We start from the raw sequence: 26,661 nt of genomic DNA on the forward strand, positions 1-26,661 counted from the left end.
AACAAAAAGCCCACGGCTTCCACTAGTCCAAGCGGTACGTTTTAATCGAATTCCTCAAAAAGTAAAACGCAGCGTTTCTAGAAACCTTGCTGATCTTGAAAGTTCCGATAAATTCAAGAAGAAACTGTTTCATTTCTTCTCTTCTTCACTCTCCGTCTCTGGGTTCTTTTCTTCTAGATTAAGCTCCAAAGATCGTGCTCGTATATTTCAGAATCTTCGCTGAATTTTTGGTTTGATTGGAACGGATTGTTTCGCTAGTGCAAGAAGATGAATAGGATCAGCGATCTACCTGATGAACTAATTAGTCTAATCGTGAGTACTCTTGCTGCAAAGGATGCTGCGTCTTTGCTGGTTACCTCTAGGAGGTTTGGGAGTATCTATAGCATCATACCAGATCTTTATTTCAATGACAAAGTAAAGTTTCAGGGGACTTTCACGAATCTTGTGAGTGAAGCAATGGCTCGGCTTGAAACGACAACGTGCATAAGAAGATTCTCTTTAAAATCTGAAAGGGGTCTTGATCCAAATCGTATCAACCACTGGCTACGTAATGTGTTGAATCTTCGTGGAGTCATGGATCTTGAAATGGGCATATACGGTGATAATGGATATACATTGCCTTTGGAGATCTTCACTTGCAAGACTGTCAAGAAGATGGAACTAGGGAGAGAAATTGTTATCAGTGTGGTGCCTGAGAATGCTTTGCTTCCAGCGCTTGAGACTCTCATTTTTGACAACGTTCGGTTCAGTAATCTTGCTGATTGTGCGTTCAAGGCGTTTCTTTCTGCTTGCCCTGTGCTTAAGGAACTAACCATTGATGGTATGTACTGGGAAACTTGGGATTGGTCAGGCATAGTGTCTAGTCAAAGTCTTCAAAGACTTACTATTGGTCGTGTATTGCCCGACGGTTTTAATGGGCCTGATCATCAGAACATTACTTTTGATACTCCAAATCTTACTTACTTAGAGTACAGTGATTTTGTCCCGGATGGGTATACAATTCATAGTTTTGAGTCCCTTGTAGAAGCTAAGCTCCATCTTCTTGTGATGGTAAATCACGAATGGCATGGACAGTTTGCAGAAGATGGTGATATCTTGTCTAGCAATGCAACAAATCTGATTCAAGGGATAAGAAATGTCCAGATCCTGCAATTATCAGCTCCTTATATGTTTGAGGTGAGTGTGTTACTATTCGTTTATTTTGTAATTGCTATTTACGGCTTGAGATAGTAATAGAACATGAATAGGTGAATCAAGCGTGCAACTTGCAAACGTATTTCCAAATGTTCTGTTCCAAACAAATTGCAGTTTTGATAACCATAGTTGTTTTTGTTTGATTTCAGACACTTTACTTCTTCCGTGATGCAATTCCGGTATTTGAAAAGCTACATCATTTAACTATGACACATGATGATACGGTATTCTGTTGGAGATTTCTTCCCTTTTTGCTAAATAGGACTCCAAATCTGAAGACCCTTGTTTTCGAGGTATGACAGTGTATTTTGGACAGTCCACACTTTCCAAAACCTCCTGGTTATATACTCCTAATTTTCAATCTCAAATCCTTGCTCTTGTTGCAGGGTGGACTGCACTATGCTGAAGAACCTGATGATGTTGAAGAACCTGACGATGTTGAAGAACATGACTATGTTTGCGGGTGTATGTCGGGATATTCTTGTCTATTGACATGTCCTCTAGAGATCTTGGAGTTAGACTTATGGGAGCACGGCACTATTGGTGAATTGGAGCAAATAAAACATTTCTTAGGAAAACTCTCCCGTCTTGAGTTGTTGAAAGTTCATTCTCGGGAAAGATTAAGCAACAAGGAAAAGTTAAGAATCGTCACGGATCTGCTAATACTTCCAAGAGCTTCGCCCAAGTGCAAGATCCAGATCAGTTTTACTTAAAAAAGCGTGAAGAACAGACTCTGGTTATCCTAGTTGCAGTAGTCAGTTTTGTGCACAATCTTTGTCCCATTTATCTCTAGTTACACTCTGTGGTCTTTTATTGGATTCTCCTAGTTATCTTGAGTCTGATTCAATCTACTTTCTATCCATGTTTTGATTTTGTAAATGTTTCAAATTGTACTTTCGAACAAGCCAATATCGATCACTTGGGGCTGTTGGCATAACGCTCTGTTTTGCTGTGTGATATTGAGGAGAATCCTTGAAACGGCTCTGTTTTGCTGTGTGATATTGAGGAGAATCCTTGAAACGACGCTGTTTCGGTATCTCATCAATGAAAACAAACTTTTGATTCTACTAGTTGGTACATAAAACCGATTTATGTTCCTTTAAACCACAAATAAACAGAGCGTTAAGCAATGCAGTGAATAACCGTTTTTAACAGTTAAGTCCAGTATGATAGACAAGATGCCACGCTTGAGCACAGTACATAGAAAACGGTTGATAAGGACTGGATCAACACGCTCTAGAGAATTTCCTTATGCGAGAACAGAGAGGCAGAGCTATTACTCCATCAACAAAATCCATCAAACTCCCCTGAACCGTAGACCAATCCTTGAAATAAAGACTTGGTATGATGGTAAACAGATTCTTCCACCTCTTTGAGAGAACCAGTGTGAAAGCAGCCTCCTTTGCCGAAAGAAAGGACACGATGTGACAAATGAGCTCATCAGGTAGATTGCTGATCCTATCCATCTCCTCCTCCAAACCCTTAATAACTCTTTTACTGCTTGAATCGAAGTTTTTCAGCGACTAAACTCCAACATCAACCGCAAAGTAAATAATCGCTGAACCAGTTTTCTTCCCACAGAACAAACAGAGAAATGCACCTACCATGAATCTCTGAAAGAAAAATCGTTTCAAATTGAAAATAAATACATTGATTTATAGAAATGAGACAGAGCAAAAATACTAGAAATAAGCTTCGGTTTCTGTCGGCAAATTACAAAAGCAGAAAGAAAAAGAAAACTTCAACACCTACCCAATACCTTCTCACTGGAGAGAGCGAAGACAGAGTATAAAGTTTCACACTTTCAAAATGCATTTGAAAAGGCAAAACATCCAGAACTGGATTGGTTCGGTTTGGTTCTAAATTCTTGGCTTGAAATGCTTTTCCGTTTGGACCGATTTTAATACAAAAAATCAAGCAGTGCCGGTTTGTTTACCAAGTTCAACCGGTTGATTTTAAGGCACCCGGTAAAATAGAACCAAAATTGACAATTTCAATTTTAAACGGGAAAAATGTCGTTAAAATCCTCAACTTATTCAAAACGTTGATTTAAATCCTCAACTCATGACGAAACGAAATAAATATCAAACTTATGTTGACTTTCCAAATAAATATTAAACTTATGTTGACTTTCCAAATAAACACCAAACTTTCATTGACTTTCCAAATAAATATCAAACTTCCGTTGACCTGACCATATAGGTACGACGTTAAATGGGTTAATAAATCCTCAACTCATGACAAAACGAAATAAATATCAAACTTATGTTGACTTTCCAAATAAATATCAAATTTATGTTGACTTTCCAAATAAATATCAAACTTCCGTTGACCTGGCCATATTAGGTACGACGTTAAGTGGGTTAATAGATCTCGTTAACGGAGGTAATTTTCTGTTAACATATATGTTAATTGATAACGACATTGTTTCATATAACAACAAAACGACGTCGTTTTGTCGTAACGATTGAATTAAATCCCTAAAGTCAATTTTAGATCCCCAAATCGAGCAAAATCCCTAACCCTAAATAGAGTATGATTTGAAACTCGGGATTTTATTGAACAGTTACGACAACACGAAACAATGTGTACGTACATGTGTTAATCGAAAAAACACAACTTTACGAACAGACACAACTATACGCGTACATTCGTGTCTCTTACGTAAATAACTAACTTATATGAATACGACTTTAGGTTATATGACTTAGATGAGATTTGATTATAGTTCAACAATACTGTCATTTTTAATTAGCGGATCTGTTAACAGAAAATTAATCCCATTAACATTGTCTGTTAACTCACTTAACGTCATGCCTAATATGGTCAAGTCAATGAAAGTTTGGTGTTTATTTGGAAAGTCAACATAAGTTTAATATTTATTTGGAAAGTCAACATTTGTCTGATATTTATTTCGTTTCCTCGTGAGTTGAGGATTTAAATCAACGTTTTGAATAAGTTGGGGATTTTAATGACATTTTTCCCAATTTTAAACCCTCAATTTCGTTTTCTGCCGATCCTCTTAAAAATTGAGACTTTCCCCTTTGCCTTTCGCTGGGCGTCTTCGCGAACCAAATTTTGATTAAGCACCACCAACTCTCACTTTCTCGCTGAAATCACCAAATTTTGGGACTTGGAACGAGGTAGATACCTAATTTTCCTCATCTCTTCTGCTTCTACTGATTCTGTTCCCCTTTTGGTGGATTTCTGTTTGCGTTGTTAATTGGGCTTCCATCTGTTAAATTTCATGTCTGTTTTTTTTAGCAGTTTAGCTTATCGATGCCTACGTATTTCCTTCCACTTGCTCCGTTTGTAGATCATGAGCAGTGGAACTGTTTAGTAATCATGTTACTGCTGATGGTCTAATTAAAAGCTTTGAGATTTGTATACTTAATATACCTCTTCTTTCGTGCAGAGGAGATGGATCGTGTTGGCAGTCTACCAGACGAGCTTCTTTGTCATATACTGTCCTTCCTTACCACAAAGGAGGCTGCTTTGACTTCTCTTCTCTCCAAGAGGTGGCGCAATCTCATTGCTTTTGTTCCTTATCTTGATTTTGATAACTCTGTCTTTCTTCATCCGGAAGAGGGCAAGCGGGAAAGGCATGAAATTAGGCAGAGCTTCATGGATTTTGTAGATAGGGTGTTGGCTCTGCAGGGTGAGTCTCCCATTAAGAAATTCTCCCTCAAGTGTAGAACTGGTGTTGATTCAGATCGTGTGGATGCTTGGATAAGTAATGTTCTACGCCGCGGTGTTTCAGAGCTTTATCTATTAATCATTTTAGGTATGACTATGGAAGATAACTATCGGCTGTCGCCAAAAGGTTTCGAGAGCAGGACACTAGTTAAGCTGAAAATAGACTGTGGAATTGATGTTAGTTGGATGGCTGGGAGCATTTTCTTACCAATGCTTAAAACTCTAGTTCTTGACTCGGTTTCGTTTTATGTTGATAAGTTTGAGACTCTTCTTCATGCTTTGCCTGCGCTTGATGATTTAGTCCTGGTTGATGTTAACTGGTTAGATTCGAATGTCACCATCTCAAATGCAAGCCTCAAGACCCTAACAATAGACTCCGATGGTCATTTAGGCACTTTTTCATTTGATACACCTAGTCTTGTTTATTTCTTTTACTCTGATTATGCTGCGGAAGACTATCCCGTAGTTAAAATGGAAAACTTACGTGAGGCTCGAATCTTCCTTATGGTTAGTGATGAAGAGATTGAGCGAGTGAGAGTGCCAAATAATGATTTGTTCGAGGATGATATGGACAATGTTGTTCTCCGATTTGAACATGTGGGGAAGCTTATGAATGGCATACGAAATGTTGAGTATCTGGACTTGTCTGCTGATACTCTCGAGGTCAGTTTTCTTTCCTTTTTCACTTTTAATTTTTTTTGTCATCTGGTCTCGAGGATATAACAGAAAGTAATTAGGACTTGGTCTCAATTCCTGAAGCACAGTGGTCATATTAGTTTGGTCCCATTTGGAATGAACCTGACTACTTCCTAGGCATCTTTTGATTTGTAACTCAATTCGCTTTGATCGGTTCTTAGTTGATGTTTTAACTGTTCATATGTAATTGCAACATGTTTAGTTGTGTTCTATCCTGTTTCAGGTGCTTTCTCTATGCTGTGAATCGATGCCCGTGTTCAAAAACCTCAAATCGTTAGCTATTAAAAGTAACGAAAGCCGAGGATGGCAAGCAATGCCAGTTCTTCTAAGGAACTGTCCACATTTAGAATCTCTAGTCATTGAGGTATAAAAACAAACCATTTGCCAAACATGTACAGAGATAGAGTTCATACTTTGAATCTCTTATTGTTTTCGTTATGCTTTCAGGGACTCTTGCATCATGTCACAGATAAATGCGGGGATGCTTGTGACTGCGTTTCTCGGGAGGACAAAGGTCGTTCCCTGACATCTTGTCCAGTAAAGATGTTAGAGATTCATGGGTTTGGAGGGACAAAAAAAGAGATGCAAATGATAAAGCATTTCTTGGACTATTTTCCTAGTTTGAAGGAGATGGAGATATATGCTGACGAGGATGGTCCTACAAACCTCGAAGCTCCTGGGATGTTTGAACAAATTGCGCATCTTTTTACACTCTACGACCAGGTTTATACTTGTGATGTCCAGTTTATGGTGTGTGGTTCCTTATATAAGAAGTTGACTGCACAATGATGTGTCTTCAAGGAAGAAAACTTACCTCATAGATTGGTCCAACCTTCGGACTCTTTGTTAGAAGCTTAAATGTATACCAAGTCGTTTCAGTTTTTTATATCTCTTACATTTTCTGCCCCGTTATTCAGAATAGTTTGCTAGATTTTGTCGCTTATCTCTCTTCCTGTTTCTTCTCTCAATTTGTAAACCCTACATTGTCACAATCTTTTCCTTGATCATATGGAGATAAATATTTGATTACAGATACACATAACTGATTGAAGAAGAAGAAGAAGAAGAAGACGAAGAATGCTCTGTTTTGATTCTCCTATTTAAGTCATACCCTGCAGAGCCATACTATTGAACGTACAGAACATTTTGGAGCAAAATACTTGCAGATGACAATGATCCCTAGTACTAATAATCCAACAAACCTGACAAGCGAAACGTGAAAGAGCATACTCTGATTTCCCTTGTTGCTTAAGTAAATAAAACCTGAATCGGTTTTCTTTGTTGTACCATCTGTCAGAGTTTCCTCGTCTAACATATCATTTTCCTTGTTGATTAAGTAACTGAGGTACGAATATAAGGGTTCACTAGGGTTTGAAGGAGGGCTAGGGCTTGAGGGAAAGAATGGATATGATCTGCTGTCTACATCGAAAGATTTAAACATGCATGTAACATTATCAGACTGAATGAGATGATCCAATGAATTTAAAAAGAAACAACAACGTATTATTAGCTACCGAGAGATTCATAGGAACTAATGATTAACAACCGTCAGCTTGCAGTTTGGCGAAGCTCTCGGGGCCATCTCCAGTGCCTCGGAGACTTCAGAAGGACCACAATCCTCCTCTATGAAGGAATCACAGTGTAATACAATGATCACTTGTTCAAGCCGAGGCAACTTCTTGAGGAAATGTTCGACTAATGACATCTCTCCACAGGTTGCACCAAAGTCCAATATCTTCAGGATCTTCACAGGACATGATGATAAACAAGAAGAAGAAGGAGGAGAAGGAGGAGAGATGCAGTCACAAGCATCTCCACATCCATCCGTGACACGGTGGTGGAGACCCTGAAGAAGGAGCATAAATAAACCAAAATAAAAATGTGTAATTGATAACATATAAAAAGTTAAAACAGAGTTTTTGTTTCTGCATGTATACTTACATGGAAGACGAGAGTTTGTAGATTGGGGCAGTTGATGAGCAAGAGAGGCAATGCTTGCCATCCTCGTTCATCGTCACTTTCAATAGATAAATGATTCAGGTTGTGGAATACCGGTACCGTCTTACAAAAGTCTTCAATCACCTGAAAACACATCAGTAAAACTTGTTGGATCATCAAAAGGCTGGTAAGTAACAAGTAACCATAAAATAAGAAAGAAGAAAGAAATAAAACCTCAATTGTAGCAGAAGTTAAGTGAAGGGTTTGAACATTATGTATCCCCATGATAAGATTGGTGGCATCCCAAGGAACTTCATATTCCTCTGAATCTCTTGCATGCATCTGACTTGTATTCGATCCAACATCGAGCCTAGCTTCAACAAGGGAATCCAATTTGACAAGCGGATAGTTCCCCGCAACAAAATCTGAGTAGTTTAAGTAGAGGAGGTTTGGAGTATCAAACGAAACATTGCTAGGACTCGCAGTACCGAAGTCGGAGTCTACGGCCAGAGGCTTATTAGAGTAGAACTTTCCAGATGCCCTGCGCAAGATTAAACAAAACGTGCCATCTTAATATGTTTTTTTTTTTTGTTAATGAACTCTTTGAAAAGTAAAAAAAAAATGACGTTAACTATATTTAGAGTAATTCATTGTCTCTCTCTCTTCTATTTTAGAGGAAACTCTATTTTATAGGAATACATTGGAGCAAAATCTCCTCTAAAATAGAGGAAAATATAGAGGTGGACATTGGAGATGGTCTAAGACGATGGCTTTACTTACATCTTCTCTCGACGGAACTTGAATATGTGACTATCCATGGGTGGGAGGTAATGTTCACCATCAATAGTTAGTCTCTTGAGGGTAAGAGAACACACTGATGCAGAGCGCCAACGGTGCCATTTTATACAATTTACGATCAACTCCTCAAGCATAGGGCATTTAGATAGAAGCCGAGCAAAACTCCTATCTCTTTGACCGAGGTCAATAGAATCAAGATGCAGAGTTCTAAGATTGGTAAAGATAATGTCTCCCCAAAATAGACTGTGGTGGATGATACCGAGTCTCCCACATCCTAGTTTGAGCTTAATCAAGTTATGGCAATAGAAGAAGATACTAGAAGGCAGTGAATATATTCGTGAAGGGAAGAGCACTACTAAGGTAAGATCTGTTGCTCCACGTCTCAGAGCTTTGAGTATCCACGTCTCAGCAAGATCTTGGTCAACACCATTATGGCATATAAGAGAGAATTTGGTAATGGGGGAATTGGATTGAAGAGCAAGAACTCTGTTCACAAACTCTCTGAAAGTAGTCCTTGGGCATTCTTCGGGACTTACACAAGGCATAAAGGTGGAGTCATCAAAATCAAGACTAGGTATCAATGTAAACAAATCCCGCCATCTCTTGGACAGAACAGATGTTAAAGCTGCGTCTTTTGTCGAAAGGAAAGACAAGATGTGACAAAGTACATGCTCTGGTAAGTTGTTGATTGCATCTAATTCTTCCTCACTGTTCTTCCTCTTTTTCGCATTCATCTCTATAAAAATAACTTTATTTAGTGAGCAAGCTTGTTTTTTTTTTTTTTGGTGCTTCCAACTCCCCCTAATTATTCATAAAATTAAAAATAAAGTATTACAAATGAACAAACCGCGAGACTCCTATCCCGTTAATATCATCCAACAATATCGAATGAACACTATCAGGACAAGAATCTCTAGACAAAGAAAACCAAGATCCAACGAGAAAGCTTGTTTATAAACTATGTATATTTCTACATGTTTCCTTATTCAAAGAGGAAAATTTCCTTTTCTAAGATTTCCTTTTGTCCAATTGTTCATGCATTTATTAAGAATATATGTACATTTTATTACAAAGAAATCAATCATAACATGCTCTATTGCTCTTTAACAGAATCATCAAACCTAGAAACTCTTCTGCCGAAAAAACTAATCCTCTCTGAAACTCTTGCATCCCAGCTCAAAATGACTGGAGGTAAAACAGAAAGCTAAAGGAGAGACTCTAAACATAAAAGAGGCTTGGGTATCCGGTTGTAAAAGAACTTGTTAAACATATATGTTGCGCTGGTAAAGAAAAAACATGGGTCTATAACAAAGGAAACGTATAACATGGTCAAAACATATGCAAGACAAATTTAAAACATAATGAAGAAAAACTAAAATAGTTGATATAATAATATAAATAAGTTCGACTTCTTCTCCTTTCTCGTCTGTAGCAAAGTAGTAGTTGTAAAAATAATTATAATCACTGATTGATATCATGTTAGTAATTTTATTAAAGTATAGCATGGTATTTAACAAAATAAACGTACAAAATGTTCAGAAAATAAAAATATTATAGTCTATAGTTAAAGGGATATTCTCAATATCGCCATCATCAATTGCAGGAGAGGATATTATTTTCTTTATCAAAAAAAGAAAAGAGAAACTTTAGGGGTTTGGAAAAATTGACATGGTATTGATATAACATAATCATCATTGGGCTTTTAAAAAAGCCCACTAGTCCAAGCGGCAAAAACGCAGAGTTTCTAAACATATCTAGAAAGTGCCGATCAATCCAAGAAATGAAATTGAAATGAAGCGCTTTCTTCTCCTCACTCTCCGTCTCTGGGTTCGTCTACATCGCTGAGATTAGTTTGAGAAAGTTCTTAGTCACTGGTTCCAAAATCGAATCCATAGTCCTGGTCCAAATGGTGGTTTGAAGATCCCGATAGGTTCGCTAGGGTTTAGTGCAAGAAGATGGATAGGATCAGCGGTCTACCAGATGAACTAATTAGTCTAATCGTGAGTTTTCTTGCTGCAAAGGATGCTGCGTCTTTGTTGGTTACCTCAAGGAGGTTTAGGAATCTCTATAGCATCATACCAGATCTTGAGTTCGATGACAAAGTTAAGTTTCAGGGGACTTTCACGGATCTTGTGAGTGGAGCAATGGCTCGGCTTGAAACGACAACGTGCATAAGAAGATTCTCTTTAAAATCTGAAAGGGGTCTTGATCCAAATCGTATCAACCACTGGCTACGTAATGTGTTGAATCTTCGTGGAGTCATGGATCTTGAAATGGGCATATACGGTGATAATGGATATACATTGCCTTTGGAGATCTTCACTTGCAAGACTGTCAAGAAGATGGAACTAGGGAGAGAAATTGTTATCAGTGTGCTGCCTGAGAATGCCTTGCTACCAGCGCTTGAGACTCTCATTTTTGTCTCCATCCGGTTCTGTAATCTTGCTGATTGTGCGTTCAAGGCGTTTCTTTCGGCTTGCCCTGTGCTTAAGGAACTAACCATTAATGGTATGTACTGGGAAACTTGGGATTGGTCAGGCATAGTGTCTAGTCAAAGCCTTCAAAGACTTACTATTGGTCGTGAACTGTCAGGTTTTCATGGGCCTGATCATCAGAACATTACTTTTGATACTCCAAGCCTTACTTACTTAGAGTACTATGATTTTGTCCCGGATGGGTATACAATTCTTAGTTTTGAGTCCCTTGTAGAAGCCAAGCTCGACCTTCTTGTGATGGTAAATCGCCGATGGCGTGACGTAGTTATAAATGACGGTGATGTCTTATCTAGCAATGCAACAAATCTGATTCAAGGGATAAGCAATGTCGAGATCTTGGAATTATCATCTCCTTATATGTTTGAGGTAAGTGTGTTATTGCTTCTTTTTTTCTATTCTTTTATATGTACTAGGTAATTACAGCTTGTGACAATAATAGAACATGAATAGTTGAACCAAGCGTGCATCTTTAGTGCCATAGGATGTTTGATTCCATATATGGAACAGTGTTTCCTTAGTTGATAACTATACTTGATTTTATTTGATTTCAGACGCTTTACTTATTCCGTGATGCAATTCCGGTATTTGAAAAGCTACATCATTTGACTATGGTATATGATGATCGCTTGGGTTTCTGTTGGAGATTTCTTCCCTTTTTGTTAAATAAGGCTCCAAATCTGAAGACCCTTGTTATCGAGGTAAGAGAATGTATTTCGGACAAAACACAATTTCCAATACCTGGTATATACTCCTATATCGTAAATCTCAAATCCTTCCTCTTGCTGTAGTGTGGAGTGCACTATCTTGAAGAACTTGACTATGTGTGCGGCTGTTTGTCGGGATATTCTTGTCTATTGTCATGTCCTCTAGAAGTCTTGGAGATAACCTTGGAGGACGGAAGAATCGGTGAATTGGAGCAAATAAAACACTTCTTAGGAAAACTGTCCCGTCTTGAGTTGCTGAAAGTTCATTCTCGGGAAAGATTGAGCGACAAGGAAAAGTCAAGAATCATCACTTATCTGCGAATGCTTCCAAGAGCGTCGTCCAAGTGCGAGGTCCAGATCTGTTTTACTTAAAAACTACCAACTCAAGCATGAAGAACAGTTTCTGGTCATCCTAGTTGCATAAGTCTGTTGGAATGTGAATGGGATTGTGCATATTCTTGGTCTCTTTTATCTCTAGTTACTCTCTGTTATCTTTTATGTTGATCTTCCTAGTAACTTTAGCATGTTGTCTACTTTCTAGGCCTGTTTTGATTTGTAATTCAATTTGCTTCCATGGGTTCTTCGTTGATGCCTTAACTGATCATGTGAACTTCACTTGAATCAAAAAGTGGATGCTTCTTTTAGTAATAAGTATCTAATTTTTGTACTTCCTAACAAGCACAAGGGCTCTGTTTTGCCGTTTGTTGTGGGATAGGTAGGAGAAACAAACCTTTGAAACAATGCTGTTTCGGTATCTCGTCAATATATGGAAGGTTTTTGTTTTAACAAAGAGTGTTTTTTTGGTTCTTAAAACAGGTCCAGACAAACCAAAGTAAACCAAACGACTTTGTTTTCCAAAAAACCCTCAGTTTTCGGTTTTGTTTTTGGTTTTTTCCCCAAGTTACCCTAATTTAGGTGATAAGTTCTGGTGTGATCTTCTCGCACGTATTCAAACTAGAGAAAGCTTTCGAGGTTCGAGTTTTCATCCTTCTGGATCGTGACTCTACCAAACTTCTCCGTCGATTTCACGTCTATTCCAGGGTATGTGCCGAAGTTGAACTCGTCTCTTGTGGTTCCTTTGTGCTACTTTTGATTCAAAGTTTCAACATCAGTTTGATTTTGATTGGCTTCCATGCTTCTAATATGCTTTTGTACATCATCTTGAACTCAAAGTTGGGACTTTTCTTCAGTCTGAGCAAGTTAGTTCTGAAACAATTCCTAAACAATTTCACACAATCGGTTTTGATTTTTCTCTTTATATCATCGGTAATACATCTTCACTTTGAAACTACTTTTGTTTCCAGAGAGTGACCTTTCTCTGTTTGTAGATTTTGTAGTGGGTGATACTTTGTGGTCGAAAACTCCGTTTGAATTATCTGAGCAAAGGAATGGATAGAATCAGCAGTTTACATGATGATATCATTTGTTACATACTTACATCGTATCTTTCCTTTCGGCAAAAGAGGCTGCTGTCGCATCAGTTCTCTCAAAGAGGTGGAAAAATCTCTATACCATCATACCAAATCTTGAGTTTAATAACACACTTGAGAATCAAGGTAGTTTCACGGATTTTGTGGATGATGTGTTGGCTCTGCCTCTCAGCTCCCGCGTAAGGAACTTGTCTCTAACATGTTTTCAACCGGGGTTTGATTATGCTCATGTAAACCGTTGTCTCTGTAATGTGCTAAAGCGTGGTATCCTTGATCTTAAACTAGACATATCTATTAAAGATGGATATTCATTGCCTTTTGATGAGGTCTTGACTTGCAAGACGCTTGTTGAGCTTAAACTAGGGACTCTTTTGAATATTGATCTTGTCCCTGAGAATGCTCTTCTTCCGGCGCTTAAGACTCTCATTATTGACTTAATTCGATTCTATGAACTTTATGGTTATGTGTTCCAAAAGTATCATTCTGCTTGCCCTGTGCTTGTAGAATTAGTGATGCGTATCAAAGGAGACTTGGAGCCGTTGAAACGTTTTGTGGATATAATGTCACTCCTGAAGCTTTTTGAAATTCATGCTGATGTAATAGAAGACGAGGAGCATATTCAAGTTAGAATCAATCTTCCTAGATCGGCCAAGTAAGAAGATCCAGTTCGAGTTAAGACCTTGTGGTAGGTCCCGTTTGAGCATGACTGTTTTTTTCATTTTTCTTTTGTCATATGGATTGCCTTGGCCTTTGAGTTATTTTTGATTTGACATTCTATTCAAAGTGACAAAGGTTAACACAAGAGTTAATGAGCCACAAAAGAACCCTAATTAAGCTCAATATAAGGAAAACTGAATAACTTCAATCTGAAAAAGAATTTTATAACTTTTACAGAAGTATCAAATTAAAAGTTGATAACATTGATTCCATACCCTATAATCAGTAAATGTGCTAAAATTGAAGCTCTGTCCTAATTCCTAAACGTCCACTGGTTGTTTAAGAAGTCTAATGTAGGATGAACATTAGTGTAATCCCATCCATCATTACCAAATACCAATTTACCAGATACAAAAAAAAAACTGATGAGTATTTTCTGCATTTCTTTGGATAAGCTTGCTTTTCTTCTCTTGTATCTGCTTCTCTGTAAAAAATTTAGACTCATGGTTCACTCGAACACAACGGAACTTTATCCTCTCCCTAAGATATGTTCTATTACAACTGGGCCTCTTAACTTGGGCCCTATAGTTGTTTCTTTTACTTTCAGGCAGCCCAAAGTCTTAACAATCCTGGTTTAATGATTTAGGTCCAATCCAATCGTGCAACCGTAATTTCTTCTGGTTTGAGTCAGTGTGCTGCCACGTGGAAGGAAGCACTTTACGCTTCGTCTTTGGATGCTTGGGCTTCTCTCAAAAGCAATTGGATGTCTTCTCCAGCTGAAAGTTTGAGACTTTTCTTCTGCATTCAAAGGTATGAACCGAGTTTACTATCATCTCTTTCTCTAGTTGATTTTTGTTTCTCCTCATTTTTTTGCTCAATTTCTTCTGTTGAGTTTGAATTTGAAACAACTTCTTTTGCCACTCGTTGATAGGTGATAATGTTGATGTTCTAGTCTAGTCGCTGAAAACCACATTCGAATTGTACTTAAAAAACATAAAAGAGGGTTCTTTAGGGTTTTGACAAAAAGATGGACAGGATCAGCAGTTTACCAGATGGTGTTCTTAGCCACATCTTGTCTTTCCTTCCGTTAAAGAAGGCTGCTCGAACTTCGGTTCTCTCGAAGAGATGGCGTATTCTTTTTGCTTTCACACCAAATCTTGATTTAGACGGCAATGAGGTTAGCGGACAAAGTTTCATGGATTTCGTGGATAGAGTGTTGACTGTGTCAGGAAATTCCCCTATCAAGAAATTCTCTATAAGGTGTATAGAGGTTTTTGACCCAGCTCGTATCAATCGTTGGATATGTGATGTGCTGAATCGTGGTGTCTTGAATTGTGCTCTTCATTTGGGCTTAGATGCTGAAGATGCTAAAGATGGGTATTCTCTGCCTTTTGAGATTTTTACTTGCAAGACGCTTCTGAAGCTGAAACTAGCTGGTTTTTCGATTGATGTGCTTCCTGAGGATGCTTTTCTTCCAGCTCTTGAGTCTCTTGTTCTGAAATCAGTTCAGTTCTGTAGTCTTCATGTTTGTGTGTTTCAAAAGCTTCTTTCTGCTTGCCCTGTGCTGGAGGATTTGGTCATGAATGATTTGAACTGGGAACAATGGAAATGGTCTCGCGTGGTATCCAGTCCGAGCCTTGAGAGACTTACTATTAAGCGTACACTATTCTATGGTTTTGATGGGTCTGATTTTGGGAGCATTACTTTTCATACTCCGAATGTTACCTACTTATACTACTCTGATTTTGTCCCGGGTTCCTATCCAACTGTCAATCTCGATTCCCTTGTTGAAGCAAGTCTGGATCTTACTGTGACAGTAGATCACACCTGGGACTCGTGTTTCGCAGATGAAGGGGATCCTATTACTAGCAATCCAACAAATCTGATCAAGGGGTTGAGAAATGTTGAGATCATGAATTTGTTATCTCATGAGAGTTTGGAGGTAACTGTGCTCTACCGTTTGCGTCTTTCATTCTCTGTAATATGTTATGGACAAATTGAGAAAACTGAAAGAACATGACAAGGATACTTAGTTTTGATCTAAATATTGAAATTTGTTGACTTCATTTTGTTTCAGATGTTCTATTTCTTCCGTGAAGCAATCCCAATGTTCGAAAACCTGTTTCATTTATCTTTTACGCCGGGGGCTGGATGTTCCTGGCGAGGAGTGCCATTTATGCTAAACAATTCTCCTAATCTAGAGACTCTTATCATCAAGGTATGACGGAAACCCCATGAGCTTATTGGATAACCACAGTTTTTGATTACACAATAGGTTCACCAAAATCTTCAATTTCTAATCCTCCCTATTGGTTCAGGGTCCTTTGCATCATGATGCAAGTGGATATGGATGTTCTGGGTATTCTTGCTTATTGTCATGTCCTGTGAAAGTCCTTAAGATAACCGAGTACCTCGGAACTACGGGAGATGTGGAACAATTAAGGCATTTCTTAGGGAAATTGTCATGTCTTGAGCTGTTGGAAGTTGACATTTTTGAAACAAGAAACAGGGACGAGTTGCAAATAACTAAGGAACTTCTAATGCTTCCCAGAGCTTCGTCCAAGTGCAAGATCAAGGTCAATTAACTCATGCATTGCATGAAGAGCAAACTTTGATTCTTTTCTAATGGATTAACTCTTGTTTAGACCTGAATCTGTTTAACTAAGTTGTTGTCTTTTGTTAGACTTTTCTCTTTGTCTTCATCTTATCACTTTTTGTCGTGGGATTGTTCTGAAATGATCTTTTCACTAGTAATTTGCCTCGATCAAATGATCTATATGCTTTACTTGAACCTGAAGGTTAGATACGGTGTTGATCCTGATCGTGTGGATAGTTGGATATGTAATGTACTGCAACACGGTATTTCTCATCTTCATCTATCCTGCTGGCTGCTGCCTTATGAGATATCTGTCAGTAAGACATTAGTTGAGCTGAAAACAGGATATGGAGTTGATCTTTATTCATGGGACGATGACATGTTCTCACCGATGCTTAAGACTCTTGTTCTCGACTCGATTGTGTCACTTGAAGGTCAGATTCAAATGCTTCTTCTTGCTTGCCTATGCGCTTGAGGAATTATACATTATTAACACGAGGTGGAAGGACTCCAATGTGACTGTATCAAGCCCGATCCTGGAGAAGCTAAACTATAAAGCTCAAGGGCTGATCTGGATTAGTAATTCGGAAGAGAGCCTTTCACTTGAAGATCCAAGTGTTGGTTACTTTGATTACACTCAGGACTTTCCAGTAGTTAAATTGAAAAGTTTATACAAAGCTATAATCAACCTTGTTGTACCCGAAGATCAAATCAAGCAAGCAAGAGCACCAGATGATGATTTGTTGGAGACGATAATTTTTTCTGGTCTTGGTAATGTGTGGAAGCTCATTGTAAAGGAAGTGGACTGCCCAATGAAGTCTTCGTGAAAGCAAACATAGCTCATATATTTGATCAATGTTTTCTTGGATTCTCTATGACGTTCTCATTGTATATTTTCGGTTAGCAATAAAGACAGATGAAAATTAAAGTAGATAATTCAGTTGATACGATGCACCACTACACATTTGTCCGCTGGATTATACGATGCGGTTGTTTTCTTGTAGCTAAATTCTGTTCTTTGCTAAAACTTCTAAGCAACATTTTGTCATCTGGAATAAGATCATCATATGAACCCAATAATGCAAGACAATGATGAAACCAAAATTTAAACAACCGACGATAAGAGAAGACTTAGATAAGTGGGAACACCTGCAAGAGTTTGTTAGAAAATCTGATCTGGATCTTGCAGTTAACCGAAGCTCTAGGTAACATTAGCAAATCGGTGGTGAGTCGCAACTTTTCGTCGTCGTCTCTTGTCCAAAAACTAATTGTCACCAACACAAGACATGACAATTTCCCTAGGAAATGTTTCATTTGCTCCAATTCTCCTTTAGTTCCCTTGTACCTGGTTATCACTAAGATCTTCACAGGACATGACAATAAGCAAGAATACCCTGACATGCACTCGCAAACAGATTCAGGTTTGCATTGATTATCGTGCAATGAACCCTGAAACAAGATGGAGAATTAGAGATTGGTAAATTATGATTAACTACATAGTTTATAAGCTTGTGGGGTTTTGGTCATACCTTGATGACGAGAGTCTCCAGATTTGGGGACTTCTTTAGCAAAACCCGTAAAATTTGCCAACAGAATCCATATAGTATAGATAAATGATGTAGGTTTTCAAACACCGGGATTGCTTCACGGAAGAAATAAAATGTCTGCAACAAAATAAAGTCAACTCCTCATCAACCAACTGCAATCTTTAGGTCATCAACAAGCATTTTTGGATTTTGGAACATCCTATGGAACTTAAGATGCACACCTGAATACTTACCAATATTCTAATTCTTACACAGATGGAGGAGATTAAAACAAGAATGTGATTCTTGATTATCCTATTCATGTTCTTTCTATATTTTTCCATGGTGTAATTGCATGATACAGAAGAAACAATAACAGACTTACCTCGACACTGCTACAAGTTAAGGCCAGGATCTGAACATTCTTTAACCCCTTCAACAGATTCGTTGGATTGCTAGAAATATTATCAGAATCAATTATAAGTTCTCCATTCCAGGTGTGATGTACCGTCAAAACAAGATCGAGCTTAGCTTCGACAAGCGAGTCAAAGTTAACAAATGGATACTCATCCGGAACAAAGTCAACGTACTCTAAGAAGACAAGACTCGGAGTATCAAACGTGATGCTCCCAAAATCAGAACCTTCAAAACCATAAAAAATCTCCACGCTTGATGGTAAGTCTCTTAAGGGTCGGACTTGACACAGTGCGAGACCATTCCCAATATTCCCATTTGATTTCATGCAACAGTAATTCCACGAGCACTGGACAAGCAGAGAGAAGCCTTTTGAACGAACAACCATGATGCTCATTGAACCGAACTCCAGAAAGACTGAGGGTCTCAACCGTTGGAAAGAAAGCTTTCTCAGGAGGGAGAAGATCAAAATAAAAACCAAACTCTAGTTTCAGGGTAACAATTGTTGGTCGTGATCAAGTCTTCATGGTAGTTTTATTTAGAGTCTTATATTATAGAGTTAAGTAACTGAGTTTTGTTATGCATAAACTATTCGTATTACACACCGAAGAGATACGAATAGAATCGTTAACTGCAAAACAGTTACACGTGTATGTATGTGTCTCCACATTGGGTTGTCTTGTAGAGACGTGTCCCTTAGTCAAAGTGTGTCATGTAAAACTATAAATACAGTTTATATATCTAATAAAAGTGTGTGGTTTTACGTTATACAAAACAGAGAGGTAAGACAAAACAGAGTAAAATCTGTGTTGTCCGATCCTTAAACACTTTGAGAGTTCAAAGTTCTACATGGTATCAGAGCTATGGAGACAACAATGCAGCAAGTTATTCCAATTTTCAATGGTGAATCATACGGGTTCTGGAAAATCAAAATGATTACCATCTTGAAGACACGAAAGTTATGGGAGATTGTCGAAAACGGAGTCACGGCGAATCCATCTTCTGAAAGCACATCGGAATCGATTAGAGAGAGAGAAGATCAATTGATGAAAGACATGTTGGCTCTCCAAATCCTTCAAAGTGCAGTCTCAGAATCTATATTTCCGAGAATTGCTCCCGCGTCGACCGCAAAAGATGCTTGGAATGCTTTGGAAATGGAGTTCCAAGGAAGTTCACAAGTAAAGATGATCAATCTTCAGACTTTGAGAAGAGAGTATGAGAATTTGAAGATGGAGGAAGGTGAAACCATAAATGATTTCACAACCAAGTTGATTAATCTGAGTAATCAACTAAGAGTTCATGGAGAAGAGAAGTCCGATTACCAAGTGGTTCAAAAGATTCTAATCTCCGTACCACAACAATTCGACAGCATCGTTGCGGTACTTGAACAAACAAAAGATCTATCAACTCTTTCTGTCACAGAGTTGATAGGAACATTGAAGGCGCATGAGAGGCGTTTAAATCTCCGAGAAGATCGTATCAATGAGGGTGCGTTTTATGGAGAAAAGCTTGGTTCAAGAGGAGGAAACAAGCAAAACAAAGATCGCCATGGGAAGACCAACATGTGGTGTGGCGTGTGTAAGAAGAACAATCACAATGAGGTAGATTGTTTCAGAAAGAAGAGTGAAAGCGTTTCACAAAGAGGTGCAAACTATGAAAGAAGATGCTACGTGTGCGACAAGCCAGGACACATAGCCAAAGATTGTAAACTTAGAAAATGTGAAAGAGCACATCTAAGTATTGAAGAATCAGAAGATGAAGATGAAGATGGGTGTCATATGCTATTTAGTGCTGTTGAAGAAAAAGAGATCTCAACAATCAAAGAAGAAACGTGGTTGGTAGATAGTGGGTGCACCAATCACATGTCTAAAGACATTAGATACTTCATAACCTTGGATCGCAGCAAGAAAATTACCATAAAGATTGGTAATGGTGGGAAAGTCGTTTCCGAAGGCAAAGGAGACATAAGAGTAACCACAACCAAAGGAGATCATGTCATCAAAGATGTACTTTATGTACCCGAACTAGCAAGAAATTTGCTTAGTGTCTCCCAAATAATATCAAATGGATATCGGGTCATCTTTGAAGGCAACAAGTGTGTGATTCAAGACGTAAAAGGAAGAAAAATCTTGGAGATCAAGATGAAGAACAGAAGCTTTCCAATTCGTTGGAAAAATTCAAGAGAAGAAGCATATGTGGCTTTCGAAGAAAAAGAAGAACAAACAAATCTCTGGCACAAGCGTTTTGGTCATGTGAACTATGACAAGATGGAGAAAATGCAAACGCTAAAGAGTGTAGAAGATCTTCCAAAATTCGAAGTAATAAAAGGCGTATGTTCGGCTTGTGAGATGGGAAAACAACCAAGGAGGAGCTTTCCAAAGAAATCTCAAAGCAACACAAACAAAACCTTGGAGCTTATTCATTCGGACGTGTGTGGTCCAATGCAAACGGAGTCAATAAACGGGAGCAAGTACTTCCTCACGTTTATTGATGATTTCTCAAGAATGACGTGGGTATATTTCTTGAAAAACAAGAGTGAAGTGATCACAAAGTTCAAGATATTCAAGCCTTATGTGGAGAACCAATCGGAGAATCGGATCAAAAGGCTTAGAACAGATGGAGGTGGTGAATTTCTATCGAGAGAATTCATCAAACTATGTCAAGAGAGTGGCATACATCATGAGATAACGACTCCCTACTCTCCACAACAAAATGGTATAGCGGAAAGAAGAAACAGAACGCTTGTAGAGATGGCAAGATCAATGATCGAAGAGAAGAAGTTATCTAACAAGTTTTGGGCTGAAGCTATTGCAACATCAACATACTTGCAAAACAGATTGCCATCTAATTCATTGGAAAAAGGAGTTACACCAATTGAGATATGGAGCGGAAAGAAACCAAGTGTTGATCACTTGAAAGTTTTTGGGTGTGTATGTTACATACACATACCGGATGAGAAGAGAAGAAAGCTTGACACTAAAGCCAAACAAGGGCTGTTCGTAGGCTACAACAACGAATCAAAAGGGTATAGAGTGTTATTGCTAAATGAAGAAAAAATCGAAGTGTCAAGAGATGTGACATTCGATGAGAAGAAAACATGGAGTCATGATGAAAAAGGAGAAAGAAAATCGATTCTATCGCAAGTCAAGATCAACTCACAAGAACAAGGAGGAGGAAATGATCTAAACGCTGAAATAGATCAAGTGAGCAACGCTTTGAATCAACTTCATATTTCAAACAGAGCAATTCAAAACTCAGAAGAAGAAGGAGAAAATTATGTTGGTCCAAGAGGTTTCCGATCAATCAATGATCTCATGAACCAAACCGATGAAGTTGAAGGAGAGGCACTTATACATGAGATGTGTCTCATGATGGCTGAAGAACCACAAGCCTTGGAAGAAGCAATGAAAGATGGAAAATGGATAGAAGCCATGAGAGAAGAGTTGCGGATGATCGAGAAGAACAAAACATGGCAAGTTGTGGCAAGACCAAAAGACAAAAATGTGATCAGTGTCAAATGGATCTTTCGTTTGAAGACTGATGCAAGTGGAGAAGCAATCAAACACAAAGCAAGATTGGTGGCCAGAGGATTCACACAAGAGTATGGTGTGGATTATCTTGAAACTTTTGCACCGGTTTCAAGATATGATACAATAAGGATCGTAATGGCGATTGCGGCTCAACAAGGATGGAAACTCTTTCAAATGGATGTAAAGTCAGCATTCTTAAATGGATATTTGGAAGAAGAAGTTTACATAGAACAGCCACCAGGGTTCATAGAAGAAGGAGAAGAAGGAAAAGTTCTTAAACTTCACAAAGCGCTATACGGTTTAAAGCAAGCTCCTAGAGCATGGTATGGACGTATTGATGGATATTTTATCAAGAATGGCTTTGTGAGAAGCATCAATGATGCAGCGCTTTATGTGAAGAAGACCTCAAAGGAGATAATGGTGGTTAGTTTATATGTTGATGACATCATAGTCACGGGAAGCAAAATAAAGGAGATTGAACAATTCAAGGAGGAGATGAAGAATGAGTTTGAAATGACCGACTTAGGAGAGCTAAGTTACTTTCTCGGCATGGAAGTAACCCAAAACGAAGAAGGTATTTTCTTGTCACAAGAAAATTATGCAAAGAAGCTCTTGAAGAAATTTGGAATGCAAGACTGCAAAAGTCTGTCAACACCATTAACTCCTCATGGAAAGAAGAAGGAAGTCTTAAAAGAGAACCTTGAAGATGTTACAAAGTATAGAAGCATAATCGGAGGTTTGCTATATCTTTGTGCTTCACGGCCAGACATCATGTATGCAAGTTCATACCTGTCTCGTTACATGGTTGCTCCAACGATGCAACATTACCAAGAAGCCAAGCGAGTTCTAAGGTATGTTAAAGGTACTTTGAACTATGGCATTCAGTTCAAGCGAGTAGAAGAACCAGAGTTGGTGGGATTCTCCGATAGTGATTGGGGTGGTTCAGTGGAAGACATGAAGAGTACAAGCGGCTATGTCTTTACGATTGGATCTGGTGCATGCTGTTGGAACTCAAGCAAGCAGAAGATGGTTGCTCAATCAACGGCTGAGGCCGAGTACATTGCAATTTGTTCTGCAGCAAATCAAGCCATATGGCTATAAAGGCTAGTGAATGAAATCGGATTCAAGACTGAAAAAGGTACAAGGATTCTATGTGATAACAAATCTGCAATTGCTATAGGAAAGAATCCAGTTCAACATCGTCGAACAAAGCACATCGACATCAAGTATCATTTCGTAAGAGGAGCTGAGCAAGAAGGAAAAATCAAGCTTGAACATTGTCTAGGAGAGTTTCAAGTCGTTGATATCTTAACCAAACTGTTAAACACGTTAAGGTTTGAGTCTCTACGAGAAGAGCTAGGCGTGAAGATGAAGCCATGATCAAGGAGGAGTGTTGGTCGTGATCAAGTCTTCATGGTAGTTTTATTTAGAGTCTTATATTATAGAGTTAAGTAACTGAGTTTTTTTATGTATAAACTATTCGTATTACACACCGAAGAGATACGAATAGAATCGTTAACTGCAAAACAGTTACACGTGTATGTATGTGTCTCCACATTGGGTTGTCTTGTAGAGACGTGTCCCTTAGTCAAAGTGTGTCATGTAAAACTATAAATACAGTTTATATATCTAATAAAAGTGTGTGGTTTTACGTTATACAAAACAGAGAGGTAAGACAAAACAGAGTAAAATCTGTGTTGTCCGATCCTTAAACACTTTGAGAGTTCAAAGTTCTACAACAATTGTTTTGCAAGTGAAGATCTCTGAAGGCAGTGAAAATTCGTTTCCAACACTTAAGCGGATATCAACATCCACGACACCATGCTTCAGCACATTGGATATACAACGGTTGATATGATCATAGTGAGCTGGTTCGCCAATCCCTGGAATACTTTTTTTTAGAGAGAATCTCCCTATGCGGGTACTGAGCGGTAAAGCCAATACAAAATCCACAGAATCCATGAATTCGCTTCGGAAATGATAGATATTAGCGAAATGACGACCGGGAATGATGGTAAAGAGATTCCTCCACCTCTTTGAGAGAACTGATGCGAAAACAGCCTCCTTTGCAGAAAGGAAGGACAAAACAATGTGGCAAATAATCTCATCAGGCAGACTGCTGAGTCTGTCCATCTTCAATCACAATATCACCGAATAATTAACGAACATGCTACTATCACCACACTGCATAATTTATATAAATGTAACATCATGATTCTCTAGCGAAGAAAAAAGTTTTAAAGTGGATATAATTATAACAAAATATAAAAATTACGAGCCAAATAGATGAGAGAACTTGGTACCTACGTTGATACAGATCCTAGCGATCCATCTTCTTGCCAAGCCCTAGGGAAACTTTTTTTTCTACAATGAGTTAGAAGAAGAAAACAAAAAATTGGATTAAAAAAAAAAAACTAAGGATGAGAGCTTGCTACAGCCAGAAGAAAAGTCCCATACCTTTGAGTTCAAGAAGATATGCAATTGCTTTTGAGAAAAGCTACACTTCTTCCACATCACACTTTTGAGTTCAGTGCTTTCACGTTTAGTTTGCTTTTTCAACTGCTTGGGGTGGAATTTGTTAAAGAAGGTTTCACGCTTAGTTTGCCTTTGAATGCAAATTTCCAATTCTCTGGTCATGAATAAAGTGTGAACAGTTGGTATTGTATAGGACGGTTTCACGATTAGTTTGCTTTTAAACTTCTTGGCCTGAAATTGGTTAGACAGTTTTCAAACCGAACCTAACCAAAATCAAACCAAACCGAATGATCACCTTATCATTTATTAAGACTTAAGACAAACCGAATTAGTCTCGTTCCCTTTTTTCTTGTCATCATAATTAATCATAAATGGTGTCCCGTATTTTCCTTAACATTTTATTAGTTGTCACTTGTCTGATTGTCTCATATATGCAAGAGGAGTAAAAAGAACAATTTACACAAAATAATGTAAGAATTCTGACAGAGAGAATCGAATGGAAATTGACAATACCAACTGTTCACACTTTATTCATGACCAGAGAATTTACAACTATAATAGGACTATAGGAGTATACAACCAAACACAAAACGCGTAATACACAACTATAATTAATCACATTTACCTTCTTTTTTATGATTAGTTAATAATCAAATTTAAAGCAGTATATATGAAAATGATCAGAGTAAAATCATTTAAATTATAAAAGGCCAGAGTCGAAAACGACACCTGTTGACGGCAACCACGAGTTCCCGTCAATGAAACCCGAAACGGTAAACCCTTGAGCTTCAGTCAACGTCAACGCCGGGTGATACCCGGCCCAACCAACTCGACCCGAAACCGATGATCCAGGACCCGAATTTCCAAATTCTCCGTAATAAAGAGTCTTCAAAGCAAAGCTACTCGACCAAGGAGACCAACCCGAAGGGTGAATCGAGCCGTCTATAAAAGATTGCATCACAACAGTCCTTGAATACTGCTTCCATGGCCGACCTAAATAAGTCTTGGTCGAACCGGTGATTCTACAATTATGGATAGAAATACCGGTGTTCTGGTTCGGGTCGGACCGTCCTTGGGCCGTGACGTAGTTCTCGTCCGAGGAGCCTTTTCGAGATACGAGGTTGCAGCTTTGGAAAACGACGGCGGAGTTTCCAAAGATGAAATCTACGGTGCCGGTAATGTCAGTTTCTCTATAGAATTGTCGTTTGGAGAGAGTGTAGAGCGAGTCTTGGTAACCATCGATTGAGCATCTGTATACCACGGACCTGTCTGATCCGACCCGTAATGCTACAGCTTGCTCCGAGTTTGGTCCGGCACTGTTTACGAATGTTATGTCCCGAGCTATGAATCCATCTCCCATGGCGGCTTCCATAATTTTAAAAAAAAAATTTGGAAAGGGTTAAAGTGCTTTAATGAGAAAAAAAAAACCTCGAAATAGAACTGTGAAGTTGTATAAATTTAATTGTAATGAAATTGGTTTTCTTCTTTGGCAATGAAATTGTATAATTTCTTAATTAAATTTTTAGTGTGAAAATGATCTCACCGACAGTAGCGGATTGGTAAGTATTCCAGCCGCCTCTGTTACTTCTGCTACCGATAATGACTGTTTTGCCCTTCCCATCACCAACCAACATAACGTTCTTCTGTTTGCTCGGAATATTGAGATTCTCTTTATAGGTTCCGGCTGCTAGATGGATTACGCTTCTGCCACTTCCCTTCTCCAAAGACGCCAACGCTTCGGCTATGCTCATGTGTGTCCCGCTTCCGTCGGCTGCCACCACCGCGTGAGGTCTCAGTTCTTCTACTGAAGCTTCTAAAAGCTTCCGGTCTGACATAGAAAACCACGACGGAAAATCATGTTCAGACAACAGTTTCCGGCCACCAGTTAGACGAGACGAAGAAGAACTCTTCCGCTTATCGGACACGAACATGTCTAGTGAATTGGTCAGTAAACCGGTGAGGTTTCTTGCGAAGGAATCTATCGCGATTCCGTCTTTGTTGAAGCTAGATTTCTCACTGAGGCTTTGCTTACAAGTCTCTTGATTAGTCAACGCCGCGCTTAGCCACGTATGTACATCGTCGTTGACGTGATCTTTACGCTTGATGACAACGATGCGAGACAACATGTCGAGCGTGTCGTCAAGTAGCTCAAGGCAGTCGTTGACAGGATCGAGCATGAGGGATTGAGAGGTACGGTGCGAAAGAGTGAGATTAAAGGCGAAAGAACGAGCAAAGAGAGCGTCTTCCAAGCTGAGTTGGACTGAGTTGAGAAACCCTTTGTTGGAAGAAGTTGAGGGTTTGGTTCTTGAAGATGAATCGGAGTTTGGGTTTCTTGAGAATTTTGTGAATTTAGAGTTTGATGAATGGGCAAATACTGACAAGAGGTTCAAGACTAGGAACAACATTAGTTTGATCCGGAGCTTATGATTTGGTAATGAGAATGATGTAGTTGCCATTGTGATATATGTACAACTTTGATGATTCGTGTTTTGTAGAGAAGAAGTGTTATGTG

General features: G+C 38.6%; 7 protein-coding genes, 1 long non-coding RNA gene and 1 pseudogene across 11 annotated transcripts; 5 read left to right on the top strand and 4 right to left on the bottom strand.

The window, feature by feature from the left end:
- The first annotated feature begins 63 nt into the window (after window positions 1–63).
- On the top strand, window positions 64–2,131 carry LOC110228214 (F-box/LRR-repeat protein At3g58980-like). The gene is made up of 3 exons (XM_021024886.1): window positions 64–1,176; window positions 1,344–1,487; window positions 1,581–2,131. Exons 1-3 carry the CDS (start codon window positions 268–270, stop codon window positions 1,905–1,907), a joined length of 1,380 nt encoding a protein of 459 aa, XP_020880545.1. The 5' UTR covers window positions 64–267; the 3' UTR covers window positions 1,908–2,131.
- Window positions 2,132–4,187: 2,056 nt separating this feature from the next.
- LOC9314320 (F-box protein At3g59000) lies at window positions 4,188–6,615 on the top strand. 2 transcript variants are annotated; one of them, XM_021024872.1, is made up of 4 exons: window positions 4,188–4,337; window positions 4,610–5,553; window positions 5,810–5,950; window positions 6,034–6,615. In XM_021024872.1, the coding sequence occupies exons 2-4, from the start codon at window positions 4,615–4,617 to the stop codon at window positions 6,373–6,375; spliced, it is 1,422 nt and encodes a 473-aa protein (XP_020880531.1). In that variant the 5' UTR covers window positions 4,188–4,337; window positions 4,610–4,614; the 3' UTR covers window positions 6,376–6,615. The 2 variants fall into 2 exon arrangements, with proteins under 2 accessions (XP_020880531.1, XP_020880532.1); XM_021024873.1 differs by lacking the exon at window positions 4,188–4,337 and having other exon boundaries at window positions 4,626–4,712; window positions 4,783–5,553.
- A 28-nt stretch (window positions 6,616–6,643) lies between these two features.
- Window positions 6,644–9,067, bottom strand: LOC9312554 (F-box/LRR-repeat protein At3g59210). 2 transcript variants are annotated; one of them, XM_021024847.1, is made up of 4 exons: window positions 8,305–9,067; window positions 7,759–8,065; window positions 7,528–7,668; window positions 6,649–7,432 (listed from the first exon to the last, which is right to left on the bottom strand). In XM_021024847.1, exons 1-4 carry the CDS (start codon window positions 9,054–9,056, stop codon window positions 7,118–7,120), a joined length of 1,515 nt encoding a protein of 504 aa, XP_020880506.1. In that variant the 5' UTR covers window positions 9,057–9,067; the 3' UTR covers window positions 6,649–7,117. The 2 variants fall into 2 exon arrangements, with proteins under 2 accessions (XP_020880505.1, XP_020880506.1); XM_021024846.1 differs by having other exon boundaries at window positions 6,644–7,432; window positions 7,528–8,065.
- Window positions 9,068–10,277: 1,210 nt separating this feature from the next.
- On the top strand, window positions 10,278–11,893 carry LOC110228567 (F-box/LRR-repeat protein At3g58980-like). The gene is made up of 3 exons (XM_021026251.1): window positions 10,278–11,183; window positions 11,369–11,515; window positions 11,606–11,893. The coding sequence occupies exons 1-3, from the start codon at window positions 10,278–10,280 to the stop codon at window positions 11,891–11,893; spliced, it is 1,341 nt and encodes a 446-aa protein (XP_020881910.1).
- Window positions 11,100–13,699, top strand: LOC110228230 (annotated as a pseudogene).
- Window positions 13,700–14,323: 624 nt separating this feature from the next.
- On the top strand, window positions 14,324–17,135 carry LOC110228218 (F-box/LRR-repeat protein At3g58980-like). The gene is made up of 5 exons (XM_021024892.1): window positions 14,324–14,418; window positions 14,540–15,550; window positions 15,686–15,826; window positions 15,927–16,467; window positions 16,549–17,135. Exons 2-4 carry the CDS (start codon window positions 14,636–14,638, stop codon window positions 16,191–16,193), a joined length of 1,323 nt encoding a protein of 440 aa, XP_020880551.1. The 5' UTR covers window positions 14,324–14,418; window positions 14,540–14,635; the 3' UTR covers window positions 16,194–16,467; window positions 16,549–17,135.
- Window positions 17,126–18,648, bottom strand: LOC9314321 (putative F-box/LRR-repeat protein At3g58920). Its single transcript, XM_021024933.1, has 3 exons — window positions 18,116–18,648; window positions 17,734–17,868; window positions 17,126–17,653 (listed from the first exon to the last, which is right to left on the bottom strand). Exons 1-3 carry the CDS (start codon window positions 18,539–18,541, stop codon window positions 17,336–17,338), a joined length of 879 nt encoding a protein of 292 aa, XP_020880592.1. The 5' UTR covers window positions 18,542–18,648; the 3' UTR covers window positions 17,126–17,335.
- A 4,622-nt stretch (window positions 18,649–23,270) lies between these two features.
- LOC110228234 lies at window positions 23,271–24,124 on the bottom strand. Of its 2 annotated transcripts, none has more exons than XR_002331802.1 (2): window positions 23,982–24,124; window positions 23,271–23,858 (listed from the first exon to the last, which is right to left on the bottom strand). It is a non-coding gene; the product is annotated as an uncharacterized LOC110228234 (long non-coding RNA). The 2 variants fall into 2 exon arrangements; XR_002331803.1 differs by having other exon boundaries at window positions 23,978–24,124.
- A 524-nt stretch (window positions 24,125–24,648) lies between these two features.
- On the bottom strand, window positions 24,649–26,661 carry LOC9314322 (probable pectinesterase/pectinesterase inhibitor 35). Its single transcript, XM_002878208.2, has 2 exons — window positions 25,693–26,661; window positions 24,649–25,514 (listed from the first exon to the last, which is right to left on the bottom strand). The coding sequence occupies exons 1-2, from the start codon at window positions 26,603–26,605 to the stop codon at window positions 24,850–24,852; spliced, it is 1,578 nt and encodes a 525-aa protein (XP_002878254.1). The 5' UTR covers window positions 26,606–26,661; the 3' UTR covers window positions 24,649–24,849.

The sequence above is a fragment of the Arabidopsis lyrata genome (genome assembly GCF_000004255.2).
Source record: "Arabidopsis lyrata subsp. lyrata unplaced genomic scaffold ARALYscaffold_5, whole genome shotgun sequence".
Lineage (NCBI taxonomy): Eukaryota > Viridiplantae > Streptophyta > Magnoliopsida > Brassicales > Brassicaceae > Arabidopsis > Arabidopsis lyrata.